This window comes from Micromesistius poutassou (assembly GCF_964030765.1).
Source record: "Micromesistius poutassou genome assembly, chromosome: 10".
Classification (NCBI taxonomy): domain Eukaryota; kingdom Metazoa; phylum Chordata; class Actinopteri; order Gadiformes; family Gadidae; genus Micromesistius; species Micromesistius poutassou.
Genome location: NC_140280.1, coordinates 10,605,905 through 10,633,163, shown reverse-complemented (window position 1 = coordinate 10,633,163; position 27,259 = coordinate 10,605,905). Strand labels below are relative to the sequence as shown.

The window sequence follows — 27,259 nt, the reverse complement described above, 5'->3', positions numbered from 1 at the left end:
GTGGACGGGTTTAGGAGGGGAGAGGGATGTTCTAAATAAATAATGTGGAAATTGTAAAAGTTTTAACTTATTTTTTATAACTGAAATTAAATGTTGTTTATTACTCAGAATAAATAACAAAAAAAATGGTACCGTTTTGGACAGGTACCGAATTCAAGTTCCGGTACCAAAATGGGTTAAAATGTGGTATTCAACCTTAAACATGATATATAAATTAGAATGCTAAATGGCAGGGTAGCCATTTATCCAAAGCATGGGTGAAGAAGAGGAAATTTGGATTGGTAAACATCTTTTGAGACATTTCAAATACAAAAACGGCATTGGCTATAGCCTTCTGTCAAAAATGATGCTATAAACATGAGAACCAAGAACGGAATAAAATCGTTGTATGGAAGCATGTAGGATTGTTATGCTATAGCTTTGCTGCTTTGGCGAACATAATTATTATTAGTATTAGACATTGGTGGACCTAAGGTTTAGGTTTTTTGATTTGTCATTGGTTGTTTGCCTGATTGTGTATTCATTTAAATCCACACTGGTAAATAGGCTTGTGATAGCCTTCCAAGAGAGAGATCCTGCCAAATAAACAACCCACTGTTCCCCAAGTTATAGATCTATGTAGGCCTGACCTATTCCCATTGTTTGTGTTTGTATGCTTACTTATTATTTCTCATCATGAAGATGAGAGCAGACTTTTGAGGCCAAAGTAGTGGGCTTAATAACTCAATATTGACGAAACGATGTATACAGCATGAATGAATGCAAAATATATTTGAGGGAACACCACTAGAAAAAAAAAAAGCTGTGATGAATGATAACAATATGCTATTTGCTACATAAAATAAAGGCTACCATAACATGATAGCATAGGCCTACAAATCTCGACGGCTTTCTGTAGCAGCCTAAGCTACTAGCTTATGTTGTGAAATATTTGTAGTAGCATCCCTCACAGGCGTAATTACATCAACTGTTTGCTTCTAAAAGCCCATCTTCCTCTATGAAAACCCTCAAAGCGTAAATAGGCTATACACAACAAGTATCCACACCAAAGGCGACTCTAGCGAAATACAATAGGAGATGTATTTAGCATGTTTAGTATTGTGTTAGGTGTGCATCAATCGATTAAAATGGCTTAAATGCCAGTAAAGCATTTCTTCACGTCATTTCCGAAGGGCTCGCTGTGCAGGCCAAGAGCATTCACCTCCGACAGACGGACACCATATCATGCCGCAGGCCCAATTTATGCTGTACATTTATCAAATAACATTCTTTGTGCACTCTCAACATCTGTTAAGCATCGGCAACACTTTATCCTCATTCGCTATTTCATATCAACGCGACATTAGATGAGGCTATAGATCATGGCCTACCAATGATGATACATTGGGCTCAGGGAAAGGCCCATTGGTCCTACTTTCATTCAAGCCCTGCCATTTCAAATCCAAAGGGTACGGATTGAAAACCGCATCCACCTAAAATAACACTTAAGATGAATACGGCATGTGCGATAAAGCGTCTTACCTGGTAATCGATGTACATCATGTACGAAGTTCTAATGTGTGTAACACCGTGTCCATCGCATCCGGTAGCACCTCAGCATCAGCAGCAGCCGAGCAGAGAGGCGGTGGTGAAGAGCTGGTGATGCTGCCGCTAGACCCCGCCCTCCCCGCCGTGCAGTGAAATTAGCTCATTGGTTTCCTCCTGACCAGCAGTAGCTTGTATGGTGGCGCTAGTGCAACTTAAATGTCCGCATGTATCTTTAGCAGACGGATCTCTGCTCTCGGCGAATCCGGGTCACGGCGCCATTTTTTAATTTAGGAACTGTGGAGTTTATTCTCAACAAGAAAAACAAAAAAACAGTCATCTATATCTCTCCACCGTACAGCTCCGCTCCCGTAAGCCTGTATGCTGAGAGAATGTGGAGCAATACAGATGACTCGTGCTGTGACGCCTGTGTTTCCCTGTGAAGAATAAACCCCACAGATCCTCAACTGCGCTGTGTGTCTCACTAACTAGGCCTACACAACACGACGCAGATCAAGAAATACGTCTATAAAATAGTCCATCCCAACAGTTATCAATGGAAAAACTGAAATTTTTGATTCGAAAATATGGCATACAATTTTCTCAAAAGCAATACTTCTTTATTATTTTTGTACAGAACACAAAAAAAGAATTATCTATCTATAGATTTAGTTTAGGTTGGTTCATGAGGCTCACTGATCCTCCTAGTGGTCACAGCCAAAATAAGAGGGAGTTAAATAAATTGATTTTAATGCCTTTCTCTATAATAACCAGGGGCGTCATAATGGGGGGAAAGCGGGACTTGGTACCCAGGGCCACAATGATGGGGAGGAACCTCGAAAAGCCTGGGATGAAAAGTGGTTTGGATTTTTTTAGTAATTAATTTAAGTAACAGAAGACACAAAATGGTTTATTCCACACCTGCAGAGGATTCCCCAAAACGGTATATAAAAAAAAAAAACTTATCGCGAGTTAAGTGACTGCTAATGCTGGAGTGCTAATTTGTCCACGATATTTGTTTTCACTTTCTTGGGGAAAGATGACCGATTTATTTCAAAACAAATATGAGCACAACGGTTTAAGAACCATGGTTTAAGCTCATATAAGCAGTTGTTAGATTGAAGGCAGTCAACGAGGAACCTAGGTTGGAGTAACAAGTGCACAGCTATAACAGACATTTCAAATAAATAAAATAAAGCTCATAATTAAGGTGAAAGGAGCAGTCCTTTCCGCAATCAGCAGACATGGCTAGCCAATTCTTTTTTTGACAAAGTAGCTATTCTTGACTCACCCGTAGGCTATTTGTTGGCAAGCAAGCCGTTGGTAGCTTTAGTTCTGCTGAAAACCTAAATTAGCGTTGGTTGATATTTACATACCACCTGATCCATAAATCGTCACCCTACTTCAGAGTCCCTCGTATGGAAGCAAATATATGCCATAATGTTTTGAATTTTAAAAGCTATTGGATTTTGGATATGTAAATGTAAACACAATTGAATAGTATACTTTTAAAACAAGGTAATCTGAATTAATTAGTTTTGAATTCACCTGTTTAAAATTCAAATATTGTATTTCAAGTTATACCAGTCCGAAAAAAAAAATCAATGTTCACTAATTCAGATACAAAAATGTATTTATATTCGAAATCCAATCTTCATTAGGCCTACAGGTATATTATAGGCAGAGCAACACTAACAGCAATATACAGTGCAACACTAAGAATATAGGCATAATCGACAAGAGTATATGTAACTATGTCCGCAAACCGTCGGCCCAGCCTGTCTTTCCCAGTCATCCTGCTCCCGGTTCTCCAAGACCCTCAGCCGTTCCCATTCCTCCATCTGACGATCGAGTTCTGCCATGTGTTCTCTAGTCTCAGCCGCTGACCCAGCGCGTGCCCTCTTCGTCCTCTTACTCGAGGGCGGCGAGAAACAGGTTCTAAGTTGAGAATGAACACAAGCGTCGTTAGTAAGATTCAACAGTAGTCAACATAACCAAATGCCAGTCAAGCTAAACAATATATTACCTGTATTCGAGAACAACTGCCTTTCAACTGTCGATTCTCCATCATCTGCATTTCTTTCCGCCAGGTTCGGTGCAAGAGTGTCTGGGACAGACGAGGTCTAGGAGCTTGACGGAGATGGTACGACGGTCTCCAGGCTCTCCGTCACTCGTATAGCGGCCTTGTCGAGTGCCAGGCTCCCCAGATTGTTTCACACAAATCCTGGTGCTGGCACATTTTACGGTCGTTCCCACTCTTGTTATTGTGGTCCACCACAGTGGTAAACTGCTTCTTAAGGGACGTTTATTTATTGATTATTTGCTCCCTTCCCTTGACAATTCCCCTTTCCGCCAAGTTCTTTACCATTCTGACATACATGACTGCATCTTTGGCAGTCCCTTCCATGTGTGCCATGTCCGCACTATCAGCCCTCAATGTCAGCAGCTGCAGAACCTCTTCCTCTTTCCAGGCCATTCTCATAGTGAGTTGTATGTCTCCTTGCCCCTCCAGCCAACATAGCCAGCCCCTGGCATGTTCGCATATGTGTATGAGATGCTGGCTGGTTTAACCTGTGCACACTTATTACTCAATGTGCCACAGGTGTACAGCCTCACCCAGCCCCAGAGTCCAATCAGAATCGGCCAGACGAGGCTGCTTAAACCAGCCAGCCATCCACACACACTCCGATAGTATATTTAATTGACATGGGATTGTGATCTCTGACATTTATTTGGCTAACAGCGTTGCCAACACGGCCAGATAAGGGAGAAGGTGGGCTAGTACAACAAAGACAACTCCACAGACCACTGCCAACTGGTCCGTGTGAGTGACCTTGCTCGGTGGACAGACCACTGAATTCAAGTGGTCCTCACTGCAGAGCCAAAAGGGTGGAGCTTGACCTAGTTCAGCTCCAACTCTCTGAACCTAGCCCAGCTGATTTAGGCTAGCCAATCAACCCTGTTATGGTTAGGGTTATGTTAATGTTTACTGGTAAGGTAATGGTTAGGATTAGGTGTTAAAGTGTCAGTAAACCTACTGTTTTAGCTGCAATTTGAAGTTTTGGGCTGAAATGTATAGGAAGGAGGGGGGCGTGTTACTACCCGCAGCAACTTTGTGATACTTTTTTAGTATTGTCTTGTATGATACTAAAAGCCTTTGTATGAGCGTTATAACGAGAGATGCTATATATGAATATGTGATATGCGCCACACGATGTGCCTCTTAAGCTTCTTAAAGTAAGAAGCTTAGCCTTCACTCGGACGCAGAGATAAACCCAAAATTAAACCGATAGTGATCATCAAAATCAACGGCTGTCCAGAATGAGCGCCACACATCCGCACATCCACACACACACACACACACACACACACACACACACACACACACACACACACACACACACACACACACACATTGTACTATATTATATGTATATAGTATAAGTGTCCATGAAGCTTAACCTCGTCTCGGACACCGCATTCAACCACTGCCCAGAAAGAGCTCGCTCTCCGGTGCTATAGCTAGATGCTACTTAAACTTGTGCTACCAAGTTGTATGAGTGGTTTGGGGAGGTGCTGGGCCTAGGCAAGGGGTACGGATGGACCTAGAGGTGGACTAGGTCCTGCTTGACTGCTCAACCGTCTATGTTTTTATGTGTTTAGTTTATAAGGACAATCATTTATTCCAGGATTGTGTTGATACGACAGAACCTCAAACTTCAACACACTCAACTTTTTCCACTCCTGTCCGCATGCTTTTTTTGTCCATATTTGATGTAATATAACGCCCTCTCATAACGTCTCTCCTAAAGTGGCAACATACTTTTGTAACGACTCATTTAGGGAACCCAATCGCTGCATTATAGCGAAGGTTTAGTATATATTTGACCCACAATGTGGTGGATTTCACAGTCTAATTAGTTATTTAGGCTATTGTATTGGGAAAGTAGAGGTCATACAGAAACGCGTCAGAACCACGGGGAGCGCTCTGACACGCAGCCATGTAAACAGATGCTCAAAGTGCTGAAACGTGAACATAAGCATTAACAATATTAAAAAAAGAAAAAGCCATGCCCTGAAACCTGGCCAACTACACAGGGTGTACAAAAAACCCATCAAGCAAATGATAATTTAACTGCAGCGTTATTTCTGCCAAGATAAAAATCGACATTTAACATTTATGACCTGCTGGTAGACTTTGTGTAGGGCCGAGACACCGGAATGTTGTATTCTCTAAAAGTAGTTCCAAAAACAAAAATTAAGCAATATACTATTAACATGTCAACAAACAGAGAAAAAAATAACATATTTCTTCATATATCAAGACGGTATTCCCCTTTTCAGTATTTAAACATAGCAATGATCATCATAACAGACAGGGCACATAGACAACTATTTATACGTATGTGTTTGAACCTGAGGTATATAGACTAAAGGGTTTTGAATATCCATAGTGTTTATAATTGCTTCCCACATTTTCACCCGTTTAATTTACCTGAAGAGCATTTCTGACAGATTAGCTACCCACTTGACCTCCTCTGTTCCACTTAATGGATTTAAGAGATTAAGAAACCTTGAATGGAATAGCATTCCTCCTGTGTCTCAAACAGGTTGGTTTATCCACACACCCGCTCATAAACTTGTATAGGAGCACAATCGAGAGCATCCTCTGCCAGGGCTGCAGTGGTATGCAGGCTGCACAGCGGAGAGCAGGAGGAACTTGGCCAGGGTGGTTAGGTCAGCAAAAAAAGATCATAGGAGCTGAGCTCCCAGACCTGGACTCTGTGTGTGGTGACTGCCTGAAGAGGAAGGCAAGGTCAATAAGCAGATAACACCCACCCTGGACACACCTTCTTTGTCCAACCTCATCAGGGAAGAGGTACCGCACACTGTGGGCCCGCACCACATGATTGAGGAACAGCTTTTTCCCAAGAGCTGTAGCCTCCATCACACCCTCAACCCCCGCTCCTCCCCAACCCCCTAACAAAGCACTAAGGACACCTCTCCGCCAGGAGCTTCCAACACTCACAACCCCGCCCCACCCCTCCACACCCATAAACTTGATGGGCACAATATGTACAGGGATAATTTTGAATCTACATATCACTATATATATATATATATATTTTTTTTTTTTAGGAATTAATTAATTCAGAAATTTGGTCTTTGTCGCTGTCTCATTTGTCATTGTCTTATTGAGTTTTTTTTAGTTTTTTGTGTCATTTAGACATTTAAACACTAACTGCCACTAGAGAGTGACAAACTGTATTTCGTTGTGCATTACAATGACAATTAAACTTGAATCCTGTGTGTGTGTGTGTGTGTGTGTGTGTGTGTGTGTGTGTGTGTTTGTGCGCAGACACACACACACACACACACGCACCAATTTAAACTGATAAGATTTAAAAAATAATAACGCATTCACAAGTTAAATTACATTGTTTATTGAGATAGAAAATATTTATCAACAGTCTAGTCAAGTCAAGTTTATTTGTGTGGCACATTTCATATGGTATACACAGACTCAATGTGCTTTTGTGAGAAACACAGTGTAATCATTTCAAAACTTCATAAATATGGATACATGGTAAATGCCTTGATAGCCTTTTTGTGATACTTTTATTTTCCAATTCCTCCTAAAATACATATGATACTATTGATTACGCTTAACCTTATATCATTGTGTTTTGTGGAAGTTTGCAAAAGTCAAGCTTTTTGGTTGGGTAAAAATCAAGTGAGATGTCAGACATTTTACTTTATCTATGTCTGTAGAGGACAATCTACTCTACAGAGAACACAATTGTTTTATGCAACGATAAGTTGCGTTCGATGCAAGTATCAGATGATGTGACTATTGCTGCAGTAACACAGGTTAGTCACAAAGGTGCATGTAGTGTTATACATCATCCATGGTGGCTGCTCCTAACTTACTGCCACATCATTGGAGAGAAAATGGTTGACCTTGGCTCAATGAACACAATGGCTTGTGTTCATTTCAATATAAGCTCAACTATCTATGAGAAAATAAAAACAATTCTTGATTTCTGATCATCTTTGCATGTTCATCTTTTTAGTTCAGCTCAACAGTTACTTAAAACAAAAATCATCACACTTTATTGCGAACATAAAACCTTATGTTTTTTTGTGTAAGTGTAAGTGTAATCAACATGAACCCCCAACTGCGTAACAAAGCTGTTAGGGCCTATTCAGTTTCCTTCTGTCAGGCCGCAGGGTCTTCTGAACTCTTGTCCTCTCTCGTGAATCCATTTGTTTGACACTGTCAACAGAGAGACACTCAGTTTATGCAGGGAGAGTTAGAGTTAGAGAGTATGAGAGCTGGAGAGGAAGAGAGAGAGATTTCCAACATACTTTTGGCTGTGCTACCATAATTCATCAACATGAAAACCAAAACAATCTTGGCACTTTTTCCACATTTTAATAAGAATAATAACTGCTTGCTTGGCTATACTAGAATTTTTGGGCAAGAATTAGCAAAGAATTATTTTTAAACTTTTGAAACTCATTCCTCATGTACACAACAACACTGCGTGTCTCCTCGTATTCCTAGAGCTGAATCATAAGTATTAGGATTCACACAATGTTGATATGAACATCTAATGCAGATAATATAGCTCATGTTGAATCTATATCATCACCTTGTGGAAATATAGCTTCATGATTCATAAGATGTTGATATAAACATCTAATGTTGATAATAAAGCTTATGTTGCATCTACAGCAAGTTAAGGGCTGCACAATTTCTTGAGGTCTTTAGAAAACAGCTGCAGAAACTATCCATATTTGGCACATTAAGGGTGGGAATTGAATGGGCCAAAACTAATTTATATAAAATCCACAATAACTTTTTAATGAAATAGAACTGGGTACCTCGCAAAAGGTATTGTGCAGAGCAGCGCCACCATTTCATTATTCTGGGAGAAGCTTGAACAAGATTGAGAGATAGTAACACATTTTGTGCTTGGAAATCCCACAATCTCTAGAAAGCATTAGCTCAAGTTGGCTGGCCTAATCAACAACAAGGACAAGAAAGCATCTTCATTGCTAGGACGTAGGTAGGTAGGCTCCCCCTACTGGCTTGAGCAGTAAACTACCATTTGGGTTGCATTGGAGCCTATAGACATGACGGATTCTTTAAACATTAGAAGCGCTGAACTACCCTTGACCTTCATGGATTATTTTACCGTTTTTTGTTTTAGTGACAACAAGACGTCCCTAGATGGTACAAGTATAATTAAATTCCAACCAAACATTATATACAATTACGATTAAAGAAGGATTATGCTGCAAATACATCCTTGAGTTCAATTAGGTATTTTAGAATTACGTACAAGGCGTGAGCTTGGCTACATTTTTATTATAGCTGTTTATGTAAGTGCATCAGTGGAAAGTGCATGTTCTTACTCCTGCCTATTTTCTATAACAGTGCGTAGTTGTGGATTAGCCCTAACCTAAATTTATGAATCACAATATGTTAGCATAAAATGATATCACCATTCTTATCACAAGGTGTACATATTAACATCAGAAGGCAGACTCACCCCACTTGTTTCCTACTAGAACCGGGCAGGCAGCGTGTCTGGTCCTGTAGTCGCCCTCCCCGCTACTGAACAGGTTGTACCAAAACACAGCCGTGCCCTGGGGAGAGACAGATATCATGTGACGTGAGCACCAATGCTAGGAGTTCTGAACGTTGATGTTGAACGTTTTGAAAAATGGCAGAATTTTTGTGGAAATAAATATTATTTTATTTTATTATGAACAAACAATAATTTTTATAAATCATTACAAACTGTTGTTTTCCCTCGAATGATTTCAAACAGTTGTTCTGCTGGGTTTCAATCCAATATGTGACATACGTATTTTCGTCAATTAACGAGTGTTGAAGCTGATATTGGGCAGGGATGATGGGCTCACTTGTCTCATCAGCATGGGTCCAATCAGCATACCTCTCACCAAAAATCACCGGCCTCCCACGTCAGCACACCTAGCCTACCTCCATGCAGAAAGGACCAAAGGAATGGGAGGAAAGTACAAACTGAACATGACGCTCCGCCTTACCTTCCTTGGCCAGATCGCCGCTCCAAAGTCAGGAAAGACCGTAGCTCCACCCGCCTCAACATCGCTCATCTGTGGGTGAAACATCAAATATAATACTTTAAAATAGGGAGATTCAATTGCAGAGTACTGGAGGGTTCTCTGTGCTCCTCGTGGAGGTTTTATCCCTTTGGTCTTTCCATGGCCTTTAGGGCGTCGTCTAATGTGGGCATGTGAAGTAGGGCTGTCCCCAGCTAAGGATTTCATTAGTAGACTAAAATAAATCCATCCCGACTATTAGTAGATGAGTCATACATTTCCATTGGTACAGTGGTATCTATGCAGTTATTATTTTTTTAATGCCGATTACGCACATACTTACATAGTTCAAAAAAGTTGCCACACGATTTCCAGTGCCTAATCTTTTGAAAGCATCAGGCTCATCTTTCTATGAAGATAAAACACACACAAACACACACACACACACTCAAAGTACTTACATAGTGGAGGTAAGTGGCAAGTCTATTTCCATCGACCATGAGGTTGCTGTCAAAAGGACGCTGCAACAGACGTTTATAAACTTTGAACCAATCAATGTTAAAAATATTATAATTTTGCATCCACCGTTAGGCACTAAGTAACCCAGATCTTGATCTCAAGTTGAATGGCGCACACATGCACACACACACACACACACATACGCACACGCACACACACCCCTACACATGAATAAATAAATAAAACTCACCCTGGAGAAGTCAAAGTGTGGTTCGTACTGCCCTCCCACTCCGTAGTTTGCCACCTGGATTGGTGCCATGCAGGCAGACATAACAATTATGGTTGAAAGCAGCTGAATGTAAAAATAATGCAATGCAAGGCTGTAAGAGTACGATACGTCGGATAAACTAATGACAATGGCATTGTTTGTTGAGAGAACATCTGCCCATCCAAACAGGCGACTCAATTATACGAGAGATGTGGGCAACCCTTCTTAAACCCTGCTCCGGAAGGTCATCTTACAAATTGGACACTTTCCTTCATCACAGTTCTGAATTGTAGATCTACGGTCAATGTTGTCAACAACAACAACAACAACATTCTACATAACGATGGCTTTTATTGTGCTCCTGAGTGAGGTGATCAATAACGAATGGCATGTGACCTTGAGTTCAGTGGGCTGACATGCTGACGACGCCCTCACCTGGAGCAACTCTGCTGTCTTGACAGTGAGGCCTGTGATGTCTTCTATCCTCTGGTTTACTCTAGCTACCACAGGATCATCCTCCCCTTCCAGCCAGGCACTGGAGAACACACACACACACACTGGATATTTAAAAGCTAAATGGATCACAGTAACAAGCATTTAATACAGAATGAAAGAATGAAAAAATATTGCCCAGCATTTGAATTGACAATAGCTTTGAATGAGTCACCTTTTTGATACTCTGTAGTTTGCTGTTGTGAGAACACCTGTTTTGGGGTCTCTGACCGTGGCTCTAGCAAGCTGGAATCAGGGTGAACAAAAGCAGAGGAAGAAAGTGTTAAACTCAACAAAACTGAGATTAAAACAAACAAAAGTAACAACATAGAATGCCTTTTTTGTTGCTAGATTAGGATTGTGACCTCCTGGTTATGAATCAGTCTTATAAATCAGTTATAAATGCCTTAAAAAAACATGAATATATACGCCTTCCTGTAGGCTTGTTGCTCGACCCATCAAAAGCACTTAAAAGACGGATGGATGACTGTACCAGCCAGAAATAGTTTCTACTCCCCATCAAATACTTTTCATACTCTGGCTTGACACTTTGCAACATGTCAACAGGGGGGCCACTGACTGGCAAGTGCTGACTTGAGACTTGAGAAGGTGCCTAGCCCCAGTACCGATATAGGGGTAAAGGTTAGATGACGTGCATCTAAATACCCTGTAAGCCGCCTCGGATAGGATCCCCTACTAAATGACTTCTGTATGGTTCTCATGTTAACGCCACTTTATGTATCTTTACGTATCACGGGACTGAAGTGTCTGCGGCGCTAGGCTGATGCTCACGTTTGGCTTGGCGAGCTGCTTGATGGTCTCGATCTCGTCGTGGGACAGGGCGTTGAGGTAGCGCACGATGCGGGGACTGTCCCACTCGTCCTCCTCCATCATCGGCCTCAACAGCAGCCGTGGGTTCCTGTTGCCGTCATGGTAACGGCAGAACAGGCCGCTCCGCCTCTTCTCCGTCTGCAAAGCAGTAGTATTGTGAAGTAGCATCACACTTTTTGGCAAAGATAAATTTGAGATTCACCGCTCCACTGTGGAAAACTCATAGGTTTTTGAATTCAACCAATCCATCTTTCTTTTTTTTCCCACCACTTCCCTTGCCCTGTGATCATGAACATGAATCATTTTCTCACCATTTTGACCCCTTCTCCTCTGCAGAGGGCCTCGTAGACCTCCCTCTCTGGCAGGTGGTCTTTGGGCCGGGCGTAGGTCCCGATCTGGATGGGCTCCTCGAACGAAGTATGCTCAGACTGCTTCACCTCCGTCAGTTGCTTGGAAAGGATCCGCTCAAAGTATCGCAGGTTCGCCCCTGCCCTCTGGTGGCCAGAGTCTGCAAGCACAGATCCAAAGATTGAATAACTCAAGACGAGGGCGGCAAACGCAACAGTCAATGCACCTGCATATAAGCCTTCGTTAAAATACAAAAATTAAAAACCGACCTAGGGCCACCAGGCGAAGCGTCAGCTCGATGGCGCGCGGCAGGTCGCCCATCTGGTAGACGGAGTAGCTGAGGTAGTCCAGGACGGTGGCCTTGGAGGCCACGGCGTCCTCGCCCATGTCCAGCTGACGCAGGGCCTGCTGCATCCACAGCACGGAGTGGTAGTAGTCGCCGTCGTTGTAGGCCGTCTTGCCCATGTCGAAGCAGTCGTCGACCGTCAGCAGGACGTTGGAGTGGAGCCCTGGAAGGAGGCGTTGACGGGGGTATCAAGGAGACGGTTTCTCTGAATAGGCACTATGTTACTGAGAGGGTTTGCTGTTCCGGGTTTGTTGTGGTAGCCTAATTGTAACCGAGGAAATATTCAAGGGAAAAATAAATGGACATGGTGATTTGTTTCTTCATTCATTAATGGTTATAATCGAGGGAAACAAATACTTTTGATTGTGTGTGCGTGTGCGTGTGTGTGTGTGTGTGTGTGTGTTTATGCGTGCATGTGTGTGTATATATAGATATAAAACATCATTCATTCAAAGATCCTTATCAAACCATACATAACCTTACATTTCATTATTCAATTGTCAATTAAACACCAATCATACACAATATACAGTAAAAATCCTCCACTCTTCTGAACTGTACTGTTGTAGTGTATTACATAAGGTTTTCTGTGGCACTGGGCAGGTTGAGATATGTTATATCTAGCAGTTAACAGATCTATGAACGCTCGGGTGCAAGTACACTGTTAAGTATTCAAACACACTCATCCACCCAAGCTACACGGCAGAACTCAGACAAACACAGACATGCAGCACCATGGCTGACGAGTACTGGAATTTTACCCTAATCAGAAATCAGAAATGCAACACTCAGTGCTTTTGTATAAAAGATTATCTGGATTACGCCTTTCTCTCCCTCCCTTCCTTCCCCCCTCCCTAACTGTGCTGCTTTCTCTTCCCTGGTGTTAAGCCACGTTCGCACTGTACACGTCCGTCAACGGATGACGGAGGGCTTGTCTAACGATGGGGGGTGCAATCTGATTGGCCGACGGATCCGCCGCTGCCTGAAGAGTTGAACATCTCTCAACTTCTTGACGCAGGCAACGGAGCCGACGGAACGGATTGACCCACAATGCATTTCGAGAGCGCCCCATGCAAAGTCAATGAGATCCATCGACGGACGTGTACAGCGTGAACGCGGGCGTTACAGGAGGGTTATTATCCCCAATGTCTTCTCCACAGCATGGCAGGGATCCGGGTGAGTGCTAGCTAGCATCTTGGCCCGGGTGAAGCTCTCAGGGCCAGCTGGTGCATGAGTGAGTGCTACCTGGAAGCTTGCCCTGGGAGAAGCTCTCAGAGTCCAGCTGGTATGTGTCCTGGAGCCGCATGAGAGCCTTGGCAGCCCCCTTCTCGTCCTCCTCGTCTGGGAAGAACGGCCTGTGTACGGATATGTTGGAAATGAACCCTGCAGAAACGTGGGGAGGACAATTTAACACAACAAGAACAAATTGTTGTGAAGCAAAATGGGATGATTGCACATGTGTGGATTGAAGGGACCATCTGACAGTGGCACCATGGCGGGTTAGATGGGGCCCTGAGCTTCTCTGTGCCTGCGTTTCGTTTAGTCTCTATGCCAGTGCACCAGCATTGGTTGAGCAAATTATATAACTTCTCTTCTCCATACGGTTGCAGGCGGAAGGTACGTGCATGGAAGCACATGGAAACCAAGTGGAGCTTAATTCATACACCTGTGATAACCCTGCTTTAACACCGATGAGCAAACAGCCCATTGAATGTCAGTTGTCAATGTCAATTAGAGCATGGGGAGAGAGGTAGAGAGAGAGAAACAACAGAAAACCATCACACTAACCAAGATACTTTGGGAAATGTAATGTTGGATATACAGGCGGGGTTCACTGAAATATACTACTACCATTGAAGACTTAAAATATCATGCACTGTACATTCTTGGTTGACATCCCAATCACTGAAAGAGTGATACAGAAACAGAAAAGGTTGCGTTTAGAAAAACTAACTTGAGTTTGTGTGCCCTCACCCTCTGCTCCCACAATGTTTATAAAAAAGGAACAACAATTATTAATAATTGTACTTGATTTGCTGAGGTTAAGCAGGACACTACAAAACAAAATGACTTGATTCAATACACCAGCATTGCAAAACCATTAAAACATGTTGAGGCACTTAATTTAATATTGGCAGCTTGATTCTTTCGCAGGCACGCACGCACACACACACACGCACGCACACACACACGCACGCAGGCACACAAGCACACACACACACACACACACACACAGTGGTGTGTACCTTCAGAGGGGTCTTGCAGCACGAGGCTCTCCAGTTCAGACCACTCTGTGTGGAGTCTCTTCATCAGCTTGTAGGCATTGACCGGGTGGGCCAGAAAGCCCTCAGGATCTGAACTGGAGACCCGGGTCAGGGAGTCCAGTTTGTTGGCCCAGCTAGGAGAGGATGAGGTTGACTTTAGTATTGCCGCAGCTTCCTCCACATCTTTAATCGGAATATGAATGCAGAATATAGGAATCAGAAGGACAAGGGTATTAGACACTTGGTCAGTTTTGTGTTATTGATTTATGTTTGAATAATAGTCTTAAAGCAGATAGTAAATCTGCACACTGATTATTGTGAAGTGCATTTTGCAGTGTTTTTTCTAGCGCTTAGATTGCTGTTGTTGTTATTTTTTCAGCATCCCCGCCTGTCTGCTCGACCATTTTCAGACTTTTTCAGGCAAGCACACTTGTACAACGCCCCCTTCTTGACTATATTTGAGTGCTAACACATTCTGGTCGACTCGTCCAGCAGCAAATGTGCATGCATTAGGATACACCTCAGTTGTTCGAAAAACAAATCACAGGATGCAAACTCCCATCCCTGCTGGATAGAAGAAAGAAAATATAGGATATTACTCCTTTTCTCTCCTTACTCCTTTTCTCTTTGACTTTTTTCAGTAAAAGTGACAAAATGGCATAGACAAAAATTCAACAGAAGTATTCACGAGGTAGAGGAGAATGAGATCAGTTTTCCCATGGGATTGGGAGTGAATCCGAGTCATCCGTGAAGAAGAAATTACTATTATGTGCAATATTGAGCATAAGCGCCTTGCTTAGCATTTATTAAAATTACACTATGAAGTCATTGTTTGAGCTAATGACACAAAACTGTGCTCTTAAACTCTTGAGGCGGGTGACCTCTATAAGTGTCCCGGCCCTGGCTCAGTCTCAAGTGGCTATTTTTAATATGATACAAAAGCATGTCAATAGAGCATGTGTACTTAATTTTGGATAATTTGCACTTTAATTTTCCAAAATGATCATCCAGACAATTTTTCTAATCCATGGTCTCGGCCAGTCTGATGTCAGGTTGCTGTGGTGGGGTTTGATGTAGTGACCTCTGACCTTTTCACTGCAGCCAGCTTGGACTCCTCTGCCTGGATGTACTCCTTCAGGGACTGCACTAGCTCCTTCTCTGTGTGGATCAGGTCTGTCATCTGACCTGCAGATAGAGGTAGAGGTGGAGAGAGAGAGAGGTAGAGGTAAAAAAGTGGCAAGGTAAAAGGTGAAGAACTTAATGGTGGATGAACATAGGGAACCCTATATTTATAATGTGATTGTGTTTATCCAAGGCATAAATTTACGTCACAGACAGGATTGCAGAAAAGAGACGAACAGCAGCGGTACCAGGTCATCTGATGCCCCATGTCCTGCTGTAGGCTAACTTTTTGGTTTCGGCAGTTGATCATGTAGCAATGTTTCGTTGATCACATGGAGATTGGCCATATTCCCAGTCTCAGGACATGCTGCTAGTGTTTTATTTGACTGTTTTGTATATTGCTGTTATTCCTATTTGTTTCGCTATTCTGCTGTGTTTTTTGTATTTAATTACTTATGGATATTGTAAATTATAGCTGACCTCATAATATATATATCTTTTTAGTTGATATATATATATTAGGTTTAAGGGTCACCAAGCTTACCTATGGAGGTGAAGATGTCTTCCTGTATACTCAGAGAGCAGCAGAGCACGGACCAAACCACAACAGACAGCAGCTTGCACATGGCTCCTCTTCCGCCTGAAAAGAAAATCCATTTGAATCCATTTGCTCACTCATAGGATAATTGGATTCTGGGAGGACAAGGCAAACTTGTTCATGTGGACATATAGTGATTTTGATTGGATAATTAAATCCACTGACTAGAATTAACTGAGATTGCGATGGTTTTTGATGGAACATAATTTTGTAATGCAGAATGCCATGCATTAATAACATTGATACAATTCCATAATACATTTTTGTATCACTCTAAACTGGTTCTTATTCTGGAATCACTTTCTATTATCAGCTTACTTATCGTTTCGAAATATACGCAGTCAGAGCACTAAATGACACTGTAAAAAAATAGCAACGTAGGGTCTATGACGTCACCCACTTGTTTACACACATCTGTTTTGAAGCTGTAAATTTTCCTTTTATGGACAGTGCCATTGCGAGGAGATGAATAGCCACTGAGATCCTAACCAAACAAAGAAAAAAAGGTTTGGCTTGGTATTACAAAGGGGATAGGCATAATTCAACTTTTTTGTTGTTTAACTATATTACCAGGTTAAAACAAACAAAAAAATGACCTTCGGAGTCAACCCAAATGCTCTGTCAAACGATCATGGACATAACAAAATAATAATAATTTGCATTATATTAACCCAAGCTATAATGTTAAGGCGGCTACTGTAGGAAAGATTGGAGAGTTGGAAGGAGAGCAGAAAAGAGCAAGCTGAAGTAGACTACCTAGCTAAAAGTAGCTGAGAATATAATTGTGCCTGCGGCGTACCACAGCCTCACACCCTTATTATCACAGCACCAAAGATAGTGCAGAATAATCTGTGTGTTTTATATAGCAACTACAATCTTCTGTTGTTACTGGGACGCAGTTTGAATAAGTGATCATTCGGACATTTGGACTCTTAATTAAAACTGCATTCCCCTAACAGGAGCTTACTCTGCAAGTCAATGGAAGTGGCTAATGGCCGTTGTTGCTAACGGGCAAATTATTTCAAGCGTAATGCTGAGTTCACATTCAGATTCACGCAGACTGACAACCCCTTCTGGACGGCACAGAGAAAACAAAGATATAGCCAGATGGAATAGCAGGACAGCAAAACAAAAAACATGACGAAATGTTGCTATGGTGATGGCGTATTCCTGCCCGTGTCCACAATAATTGTATCTGGTTTGATTCCATGTGAACGCTACCCTGGAAATCCAGAGTTCTCACAAGAGCACAATTTGAATTTGCTCAGTGAGTCACTCTGGGAACGGGCAATATACCCACTCCCCGATTCCCCTGGCCCAGAACATTAACCAATCATCTATATCTGATATAGGCGGGCCAAAAGCGTTGCTGTTTTACTGACCAGATACGGCAAGAGTCTTATCTATTGGTTAGCTCCGCTGGTCTGGATACTTCACTCCTTGTATTCTTCTGATTGGTCGTAGTGTTATCCAATTGCGTGCAGTGATATTTTCAAACGCATGCTTGGTGCCGCCCCTCGAGTTGGGCCATTTTCATTACTCGTTGCCAGACCCCACAGCTTTCTAGATGTGGGTCTGGATTTATGGCTATGTGAACGCAGCATAAGAAATGTAAACGCCAATTTACAGATATCTTTGCGTATCCCTTGCGTAAGGTATGGATGACCTGATATCACAAACCATTTTTTCTTCTTACGGACGTATGTTGTCATGTTTTTATATCTCAAAATTTCATGGAACGAAATTTTGTCAATGCCCTAGCCATATCTCTTATATACCTGTCTCAATGCATTACATTAACTCACTTGATCCTAACTTGGTCTTGGTCTTAACTTGGTCCATATTGTGTAAATAAACAGTCTATATTCTGGCTGTAAACAGTAAACTTCTAAATAAACAGTACAGCTGCTTCTACAGCTGCTTCTACAACTGCTTCTACAGTACAGCTGCTTCTTAAAAAAATATGAAATATATACTCTTTCTGATTCTGATATAATCTTCAATCAACATAGTCAATTGCAGACCATCTGGAAGAGGCCGTCAAGGCAGGCCGCATGCTCGGAGGAACACAACCGACGGCTTCCGACTATCGTTGAGACAAAGCTCCTTCTACTGCAGATTCGACAGACAATGCAGTCCTGTTACCATCTCCCGTACCCCCATTCACCATCCCCAGATCACCACACCCTCCCCCCCCACCTCAGCAGGAGCCTAGGTGTTTCTTCTCCTGTCTACCTCTGAGACCCCCTCCCCCCCTCCGACACCTCTCTCCATCCTGGAGAGGGATGTCAACAGACTGTTTAAGAGGCAGAGACCCCGCAAGGCAGCTGGACCGGACTCTGTCTCCCCCTCCACCCTCAAGCACTGTGCAGATCAGCTGTCTCCAGTGTTTACAGACATTTTTAACACCTCGCTGGAGACATTCCATGTACCAGCCTGTTTTAAATCCTCCACCATCATCCCCATCCCCAAAAAAACAAGGCCCATAGAACTCAAAGACTACAGACCAGTCGCCTTGACCTTTGTGGTCATGAAGTCCTTTTAGTGCCTTGTCCTGTCGCACCTCAAATCCATCACGGACCCTCTCCTGGACCCCCTGCAGTTCCCCTACAGAGCCAACAGGTCTGTGGACGATGCTGTAAACAATGGCCCTCCACTTCATCCTCCAGCACCTGGACTCAGCAGGAACCTACGCCAGGATCCTGTTTGTGGATTACAGCTCTGCCTTCAACACCATCATCCAGACTTTGCTACAGGACAAGCTCTCCGAGCTGCACGTGCCCGACTCCACCTGCCGGTGGATCACTGACTTCCTGTCTGACAGGAAGCAGCATGTGAAGCTGGGCATGTCTCCAACAGCCTGACCATCAGCACCGGATCCCCTCAGGGCTGCGTTCTTTCTCCCCTGCTCTTCTCCCTGTACACCAACAGCTGCACCTCCAGTCACCAGTCCGTCAAGCTCCTGAAGTTTGCGGATGACACCACCCTCATTGGGCTCATCTCTGGCGGAGATGAGACTGCCTACAGGTGGGAGATTGACCACCTGGTGACTTGGTGTGGCCAAAACAACTTAGAGCTCAATGCTCTAAAGACAGTGGAGATGGTTGTGGACTTCAGGAGGAACGCAGCCCCACCCTCCCCCATCACTCTGTGTGACTCCCCAGTCGACACTGTGGAGTCCTTCCGCTTCCTGGGCACAGTCATCAGCCAGGACCTCAAGTGGGAGCAGAACGTCAGCTACATCACCAAAAAGGCACAGCAGAGGATGTACTTCCTGCGGCAGCTGAAGAAGTTCAACCTGCCAAAGGCTATGATGGTGAACTTCTACACCTCTATCATAGAGTCCATCCTCACCTCCTCCATCACCATCTGGTAGGCTGCTGCTACAGTCAAAGACAGGAGCAAACTGCAGCATATCATTTGCTGTGCTGGAAAGGTGATCGGCTGCAACCTGCCGTCCCTCCAGGACCTGCACGCCTCTAGGACACTGAGGCATGCAGGGAAGATCATGTTGGACCCCTCCCACCCCGGACATAAACTGTTTGAAACACTCCCCTCCAGCAAGAGGTTGAGGTCTGTCAAGACCAAAACCTCATGCCACAAAAACAGTTTCTTCCCGTCTGCAACTGGCCTCATCAACAATGGCCCCGGACCCCCACTGACACGCACACTACCCCCCCTTCACCCACCACCACACACAGTCATCTGCCTATGATGACAAGTTTTGCACTACTTGCATCATTCTGCACAATTGTATATATTATTCTTCTTATTACAGTTCATATGTATATAGAGTGTCTTTTTAATTTATTTTTGGAAATTATCTTATTCAATTTTTTTACTTGTTCTTGACGGCAGTACTTGCTTTATTGTTTATTGTTTACTGTTTATTGTTTGTAAATATTGTGCGCACTTAAGACCAAGACAAATTCCTCATATGTGAAAATGTATTTGGCAATAAACCTTTTCTGATTCTGATTCTTCAGCAGGGTAGGCACCTCCTGACCCTGGCACCCGGGTTCGAAATCCCCACGCAGCTCATCTGCATAGGAGGACGGCTGCGCCAAAGTTCCCAGCTCAATCCCAACGTGATACACCCCATGGTGCCCGACATGCAGCACCCCATCTTCATTGCGCGCAGGTGAAAACCCTCTGGTCTGCTGTTAGATCAGGGCATTCATTTCTCATTTCCCCCAGGAACCCTTGCAGCACATTGAACACGGCAACCACGCCCATGGTCGCTACAGTATAATAATGCTCTTGTGATTGCATAGCTGTATTCCTCCGGTACTGTTAAGATGATAGAGATAGATGAGAATTTGAAATGTTTAGTACCAGTAATAGGAACATGGTAAAGTTATCAAGGGTGTAAATATAGGTTATTTATGCACTGTTAGATGTGTATGTGAGTGATGAGTAATTCCAGAATGACTCATTCCATCAGTGCATATCTCCTTTGGTCGTAATAAAGCTCATCAAACTCAGCATCCTGATTCAGTTCTTGCCTGACATCCCACAGCAGACTGCCTATCCCTTCCACCCTAGACAATTTTTTACAAGAAGCCTATTGTTCGCCATCATGAAATTATTTTTCTGTATGTATCTTCTGTCTGTCTTTCTCTCTCTCTCTCACACACACACACACACACACACACACACACACACACACACACACACACACACACACACACACACACACACACACACACACACCATGGGCCTGATTATTTCATGCCTACCGTTTACATGCTGTATGAATCTGAATACATTTTGAAACTCTCTGTCTGAAGCCCAACTTGGGTCACATTGATTCCCAGACCTGCTATGCTTAAAGCGATGAACCAAACCAGAGAACACAGTCACATAAGACACAGCTTTAAACCGCTCATTACAGGCGATCAGATGCTGATTGATTCTTAAATGTTAATGCAAGAAACAGTTCCTAGCTGTTCAGTAGGATGAATTACTAAATGACCAGCAGATAATAACGCTGATAATAAAAAAAATTGTACAGCATTATATAGCCTTAAATTGCAACTGTTCATACTTGCGGCAACTTACCAAAGTTTTAACTAAAATCCTTACATATTTTAAACCTCTAAAGCAAAATCAAACCAGGCTTAGCAGTAGGAGAACACCCTCACACACACACACACACACACACACACACACACACACACACACACACACACACACACACACACACACGCACGCACATATAAGCACACTTCGCCACAAACTGGTTGAGACAGAGGCACAGATCAATCTCTCAGAAAGAAAGTTTTTAGTCCTGGGGGCCAAAAACACTAATTCTTCATAGGAATGTCTCAAAACTTCATTGATATTATTACTTAATATGCCATACATGTTAGATTACGCAACCAGATTTTCAGCCAATCAGAACAAGAACATGTTTACAATACGAGCAGTGTTACATAAATACTGTTTGACAAATTCATGTGTTTCCCAGCCGGTGCTCTACTGAAGAACATTCCTGCTCTGACAAGAGACAAGTTTGCCACGTATCAGACAGGGACACTCAGTGGAGCCAACAAACTGAGTATCCAAGTGTCAAGTAATGAGGTTCCTTGATAGATGTATAAATCGTACAAATATATTTTTTGGTCTTTTGATTTTTGATGGCTCTATTCTGCAAAATATCAGTTTAACCAATCGCAATGGGTATCTTTGTCATAGACACAATGGTAACTGTACACGTTGTACGACATGGCCAAGGTAACAGCTTATTTATGTTTCTTAAACAAAGTCCTCTGATCGCATCCATAGTGGTGAATTAAATCCATAGACCTATTATTATCGATATCTGTTGTATACATTTATCATTTCCCGCTTGTTGCTGGCGCTTCAAGACAATTTTTACTTGTTTTGTTGAAACAGATTTCTTTCAGATTAGTCTTGGTCTAAAGACTGGACATTGAATGATATTTCACACTATTAGATTGCCGATATCGATATACAACATGTTTTTTTCCTAATATTAAGGACATCGCACTGATCTGAAATAAATCATCTCTCAGTGAGCTACTTTGATTAGGAAGCAAGAAAGTGGGAATATTGAACATCCAACTGAATGCATCATCGCCGATATCATTGTTTGTGTTGCCATCCATCTAAAACAACCCAAATATATGAAATGCCTCTTAAACAAATCAATCCGATTTTACGGTAGGTTATAATATACTAACTAAATCGGCAATACAAGGCTAAATGTTGTAGCGTCGTTGTGTCAAGACAAGCGCATCATCAGTTAAAGGTGTTCAAGACACACCTTCAAGATGGATGCTCGGTTGGAATTGCAAACTCCAGCCGTGCTGGGCTATCACACCGAGGAGAATGGTGGTGAGCCAGGCCATAGTAAAGTGGAAAAACGCAATGACATATAACGCCAGTGTGGATCTCTGTCTGGCCAGTTGTTAATGTCTCAAACACATGTAGTATAACGCCATGGTGTTTCATACAACATCGCTCATTATAGCACTACACAATGACGGCACCGAGAAAGTATCACAAATTATATTAGCAGGTCCCCCCGCCGTCCTAGAGCTCTTTTTTCGTTTACACTTTGTTTGAACATTTATTGAATTCAAAACGTGCTCTCTCTAGAGGGGTTTGTCCATCATGGGGTATTGTACAAACATGCTGTTGCAACATGGCGGCCTCCGTGGAAGGGGACCCGCTCCCTAGGTAGATATAAAGGGCTCATTCTAGGATAACGAAAACACAACTATTCTTATTATCATGGTATTATGCACACATGCATAATAAATGCAACAAGATAGCATTAATTCCTTTTAGTGCTGTTACTATATATATATATATATATATATATATATATATATATATATATACTATATATAGTCATGGTTTAAACAATATCAATATGCCTTTCTAAATAAAATTGTGTATATTTGAGGTAAGTCGTATAACTTTTTAAATTAATAGTCTTATACAGGGCCGACGGACTGGGGGTGTAGGGGGACAAAAAGACAAAAGTTTTTTTTTTTTTTTTTATTGTTGTTCAAATAGTTTAATAAAATAACTAAATGTCATGATGAATATTGATCTAAATGCAAGCTTATAGTATTACTTTAATAAAGTGTGTAGGCTATATTATTGTTAAAAGTAAAGACTTCAAAAAGTGCAAAATGGTTCAGTCCACACAGCTGATTTCACCGCGAATCACACCTTTCTTACAGTGAGACTTTTTTAATCTGGATGGAGATGCGGCAATATGTCACAGCCACAGTTAAATGAATTGAAGTCTGGCTCAAAAAATTTAGGAAGTCTGGTTCTGACTAACTTATTTTCTATGAAAGGTGAGCATAAACGTTTAAACACACAAGATGAAACACCATTCTTAACTACCTCCGTTATCGTTGCTAAAACAAACAGAGCAGACAATAGGCTACACTTACAAATGATCAGGCCTTGGTTATTAAGGTTAAGTGTACGGTAGGCTAATATTGCAACAGCAGGCTACTGATTCGAAGCAAGCTAATATTAAATTAATACTAAGCCGTTATTAGGCTACATGATAAATAATAACATATGGCATATAGGTTAGTTAGCCACAGACGTCATCAGTTTTACTAGCAGCCTGCTAGTAAAACTATTATTTTTTAGCGGTGGAGGGGGGGGGGGGGGGGGGGGGTTCCCATCAGGACTTCTTGTATACAGGGCCCAGAATTTGGTGCTACTCCCCTGGTCTTATATGATCGTCAACATTGTAATATGTCATTTCGTCACTGTTACAGAAATAAGTATAATAGTCCTATGTTTCTCCCCAAACACTATGTGAACAATCCACTCTGCTGCAAAAGCAGGTGGCCTTCTATTCGTGGACGACCAAGGCGCTCCGGCCGCGGTGTGGGTGGGCGAGTGGAGATCTCTTGGGCGTCCGACAGAAAGTTTAGCTCTCTGGCTAAGGTGTGTGTGGATTTTTAAGCGCCGTCAGGGTCTGAGCAGCGGTTTATTGAATGTCCTCGTCCGAGTGAGGCTCAGGCTTCCCCAAGACACCGATATAATAACGCTACGGTGTGTGGCGCATTTGATAGACAACATCGATCATGACACAACGACGGTACTGAAAAAGTACCACAAAGTTTGCGTGATCGTAACCATGGGGATAACACACGCCCCCCCCTTTCCTAACACTCAGCCCAAAACGCATTTCTTTAAATCTCGTAGCGTTGGAATTGCAGCTGAAACAGGGGGTTCACTGGCTCTTTAAGTGAGGAAACCATGACAGGGTGGGCTCCTGTCTCCTCGAGACAGTACCACAGAACAGGGTGACGTCACTCGCAGTAGTTTCGAGAAATTCAGAGACGGGAACTCCTTGTTGTTCTGTAAGCTAAACTACTGCTGCTGGCAGTAAAAGCGAGGGGAATACTCCAGTTCCTGTAGGCACGGAGCTTTTGTTACACCTTCGAAACATTTAGTATTAGTCCCAGAACGGCGTAGGGACAGATATGAGAACAGCATCTTGCAAAGTTCCAAAACTTTCCCTTTCACAATATAGGTCCAATACGCAGACCAGTTCACAGATATTTCAAGAGCCGATCTACAACATAAAACATAGGATCAACCACTTTCTTTATTGGTCATGGCTCATCACACTGACTGCAATAAACGTGTTCTTGTTAAAATGTATCCCGTTTACAGTGTAACCATCCCATCCATCATATTTAGGCAACAAAAGAGGCAAACATAAAACAAGTGCCCAGCTCGTGGACAACGTCCATGAGCTGGGTATTTGTTTTACTGTAAATCACATTCCCATTCAGTCTTACCTTTATTTTAGCGTTTTTTGAGGAGGAATAATGTCACACAACAAGTCGCTTCAACGCCAATCGGTTCGGGCCCCCGGGTTATGAAAAGAGTACGTGCTTTCTGCTGCCACGTACAGAACCGCCGCTCACGTTGGAAGAACACATACCGTTTTCCCCTAGTAGGATGCGCAACGACATTCCTTGGCCAGCAAACAGGTCTACTTTGGAAAACATGATTCACGTAATAAGACATATTTTAGACAAATAGGCATGATAATCAAGTATAAGTATAAAAGTCACCTATTTGGGGCCTTAGTTCAGATGGTTTGTATTGTTGTAGAATGGAATGGTCATGTATTTTTCAATTATTCAAATTCTGATCAATAATATTAGTAAAACATACGTAATGCACAGGGTTATTTCATGTCATCGTAGATTATTTAGACATAGCAATTCCAATATTATCTCAGCCTACTAAAATAATATAACGTACCTTTATAAAATACAATGAATGCATTGAATTACTTGGATTTCTTGTAGGCCTATAACCTATCCTCCACAAAACATGAATGAAAATGCCTTTTCGACAACACAATCTAGGCTACTATAATCATTAAGGTACATGTATCCATGCTGCCGGTCACGTTTACACTACGCTACTTTACATTTCACAGCTGGGTTCGTTTGTCCGACGTACCTGATTGATTAAGACTACTAAAGAAGAAATTTGTACGATTAACCTTAATTAATTACATTAGGCCTACATGAAAAAAGAAAAAAGGTGGTGCATCAGGGTATCATCAACTTTCATAAATAAATATATATTGGCCTAGGCTTTATGTGGCAAAGTAGCGTTTCGTTGCGAGTATCTTTAGTTTCTGATGAAATATGCCATTGCAGTAGACCTACACTTTTTTTGAATCATACACAAATGTCATCGGGCATTAGCCTAACCATCGGTCTCTAAATCCATAACGTTTTTCCAGGCATGTCTCGACAGGTGTTGTGCTATGGAAGCATATATGTAGTAAAATTCAAATGGAAATGCAATTTGCAATTCAATAAGTCATTACATTATGCAATTGACAATTCATTATGCAATTTAATAATGTAATTTGTAAATACGTTATTCAAAGTGTATTTTAATATGCAAAGTGACAATGAAATCCTCAATAAAATTTGCAAAAGTTATGACAATAAAAATAGAATAGCATTTTGTCAAGTTGAGTTCCTTTATTCACATTGAAAAGCTATAGCGTCCCCGTGATTGCAATGCACTTCGCCACGCTCCGTGTGTTGCAAAATTCAAATGACATTTCAATCCGCAAAACACTTTGCAAATCGTTTTGCAAAATGTTTTGCGAAACGTATCAGCCAATCGCGTCTGGGCGGGAACTACGTCACTTGCTCGTAATTTCCGGACCCTGCATCCCGCTACTCCTCTAGATTAGGCTACATTATTAAATTGCATAATGAATTGTCAATTGCATAATGTAATGACTTATTGAATTGCAAATTGCATTTCCATTTGAATTGCAAATTGCATTTCCATTTGAATTTTACTACATATATATAGTTATAGTATATATAGTTGTGCCAAGGAAGTGTGTCCCTAGCTTCCAAACAAGGTCATATGATAGCCAAGTAATAGACTATGGTAGGCTACATTATAACTTTGTCCAATTATTTTTGGAAAAAACATTTGATCACCTAGAGTTAGACATTTAGTTCACAATTAATAATGCAATGTTTGACCACACGTACAGTGGAATAAAATAATTTATTTTGATGGCTGAGCCATGTGTTGCTTTGCAAAACCTCGTTGATAAAACTACTAAAACTAAACTAAACTATTAAAACGGTGAATTAAACAATCAATCCACATGTGTAGGTGAAATCGAAGCGTGGTAGGCCTATAGCTCCTCCTGTTCACGCGCGCTCCCAGGGCCAGGGACATACCACTGTTTGGAAGCTAGGGTAGGCCTACACACTTTACATCAGGTAATTACATTGGCACGACACCATCCCTATCAGTGCGCCTGTCAATCAGGAACTACACACATTATCCATCTAGTTTCGACTGGCTTTTTGGATTGTCAGTGCCGTTAAAGTAGTAAACGATTA

At 42.1% G+C, this 27,259-nt stretch overlaps 1 protein-coding gene and 1 pseudogene across 4 annotated transcripts; one reads left to right on the top strand and one right to left on the bottom strand.

Moving 5' to 3' along the window:
* Window positions 1–7,005: 7,005 nt before the first annotated feature.
* Window positions 7,006–25,259, bottom strand: LOC311354103 (prolyl 4-hydroxylase subunit alpha-2-like). 3 transcript variants are annotated; one of them, XM_084473900.1, is made up of 16 exons: window positions 25,157–25,259; window positions 16,293–16,388; window positions 15,715–15,811; window positions 14,609–14,760; window positions 13,608–13,745; window positions 12,286–12,525; window positions 11,980–12,176; window positions 11,630–11,806; window positions 11,013–11,083; window positions 10,781–10,880; window positions 10,328–10,381; window positions 10,080–10,139; window positions 9,962–10,027; window positions 9,604–9,672; window positions 9,084–9,180; window positions 7,006–7,801 (listed from the first exon to the last, which is right to left on the bottom strand). In XM_084473900.1, exons 2-16 carry the CDS (start codon window positions 16,372–16,374, stop codon window positions 7,731–7,733), a joined length of 1,671 nt encoding a protein of 556 aa, XP_084330026.1. In that variant the 5' UTR covers window positions 16,375–16,388; window positions 25,157–25,259; the 3' UTR covers window positions 7,006–7,730. The 3 variants fall into 3 exon arrangements, with proteins under 3 accessions (XP_084330026.1, XP_084330025.1, XP_084330024.1); XM_084473899.1 differs by lacking the exon at window positions 9,962–10,027; XM_084473898.1 differs by lacking the exon at window positions 10,080–10,139.
* Window positions 17,914–19,722, top strand: LOC311354388 (annotated as a pseudogene). Its single transcript has 3 exons — window positions 17,914–17,919; window positions 18,628–19,288; window positions 19,374–19,722. The product of its transcript is annotated as an uncharacterized misc_RNA (transcript).
* Window positions 25,260–27,259: the final 2,000 nt, after the last annotated feature.

Bases quoted from the DNA above. Each gene is read 5' to 3' on its own strand.
- LOC311354103 (XM_084473900.1), bottom strand. From the start codon at position 16,374: ATGTGCAAGCTGCTGTCTGTTGTGGTTTGGTCCGTGCTCTGCTGCTCT. The intron at 11,807-11,979 runs GTGAGAAAATGA...ACTGCTTTGCAG, and splicing joins GAGGAGAAGGGGTCAAAATG to ACGGAGAAGAGGCGGAGCGG. The intron at 10,028-10,079 runs GTAAGTACTTTG...TTATCTTCATAG, and splicing joins TTGCCACTTACCTCCACTAT to AAAGATGAGCCTGATGCTTT.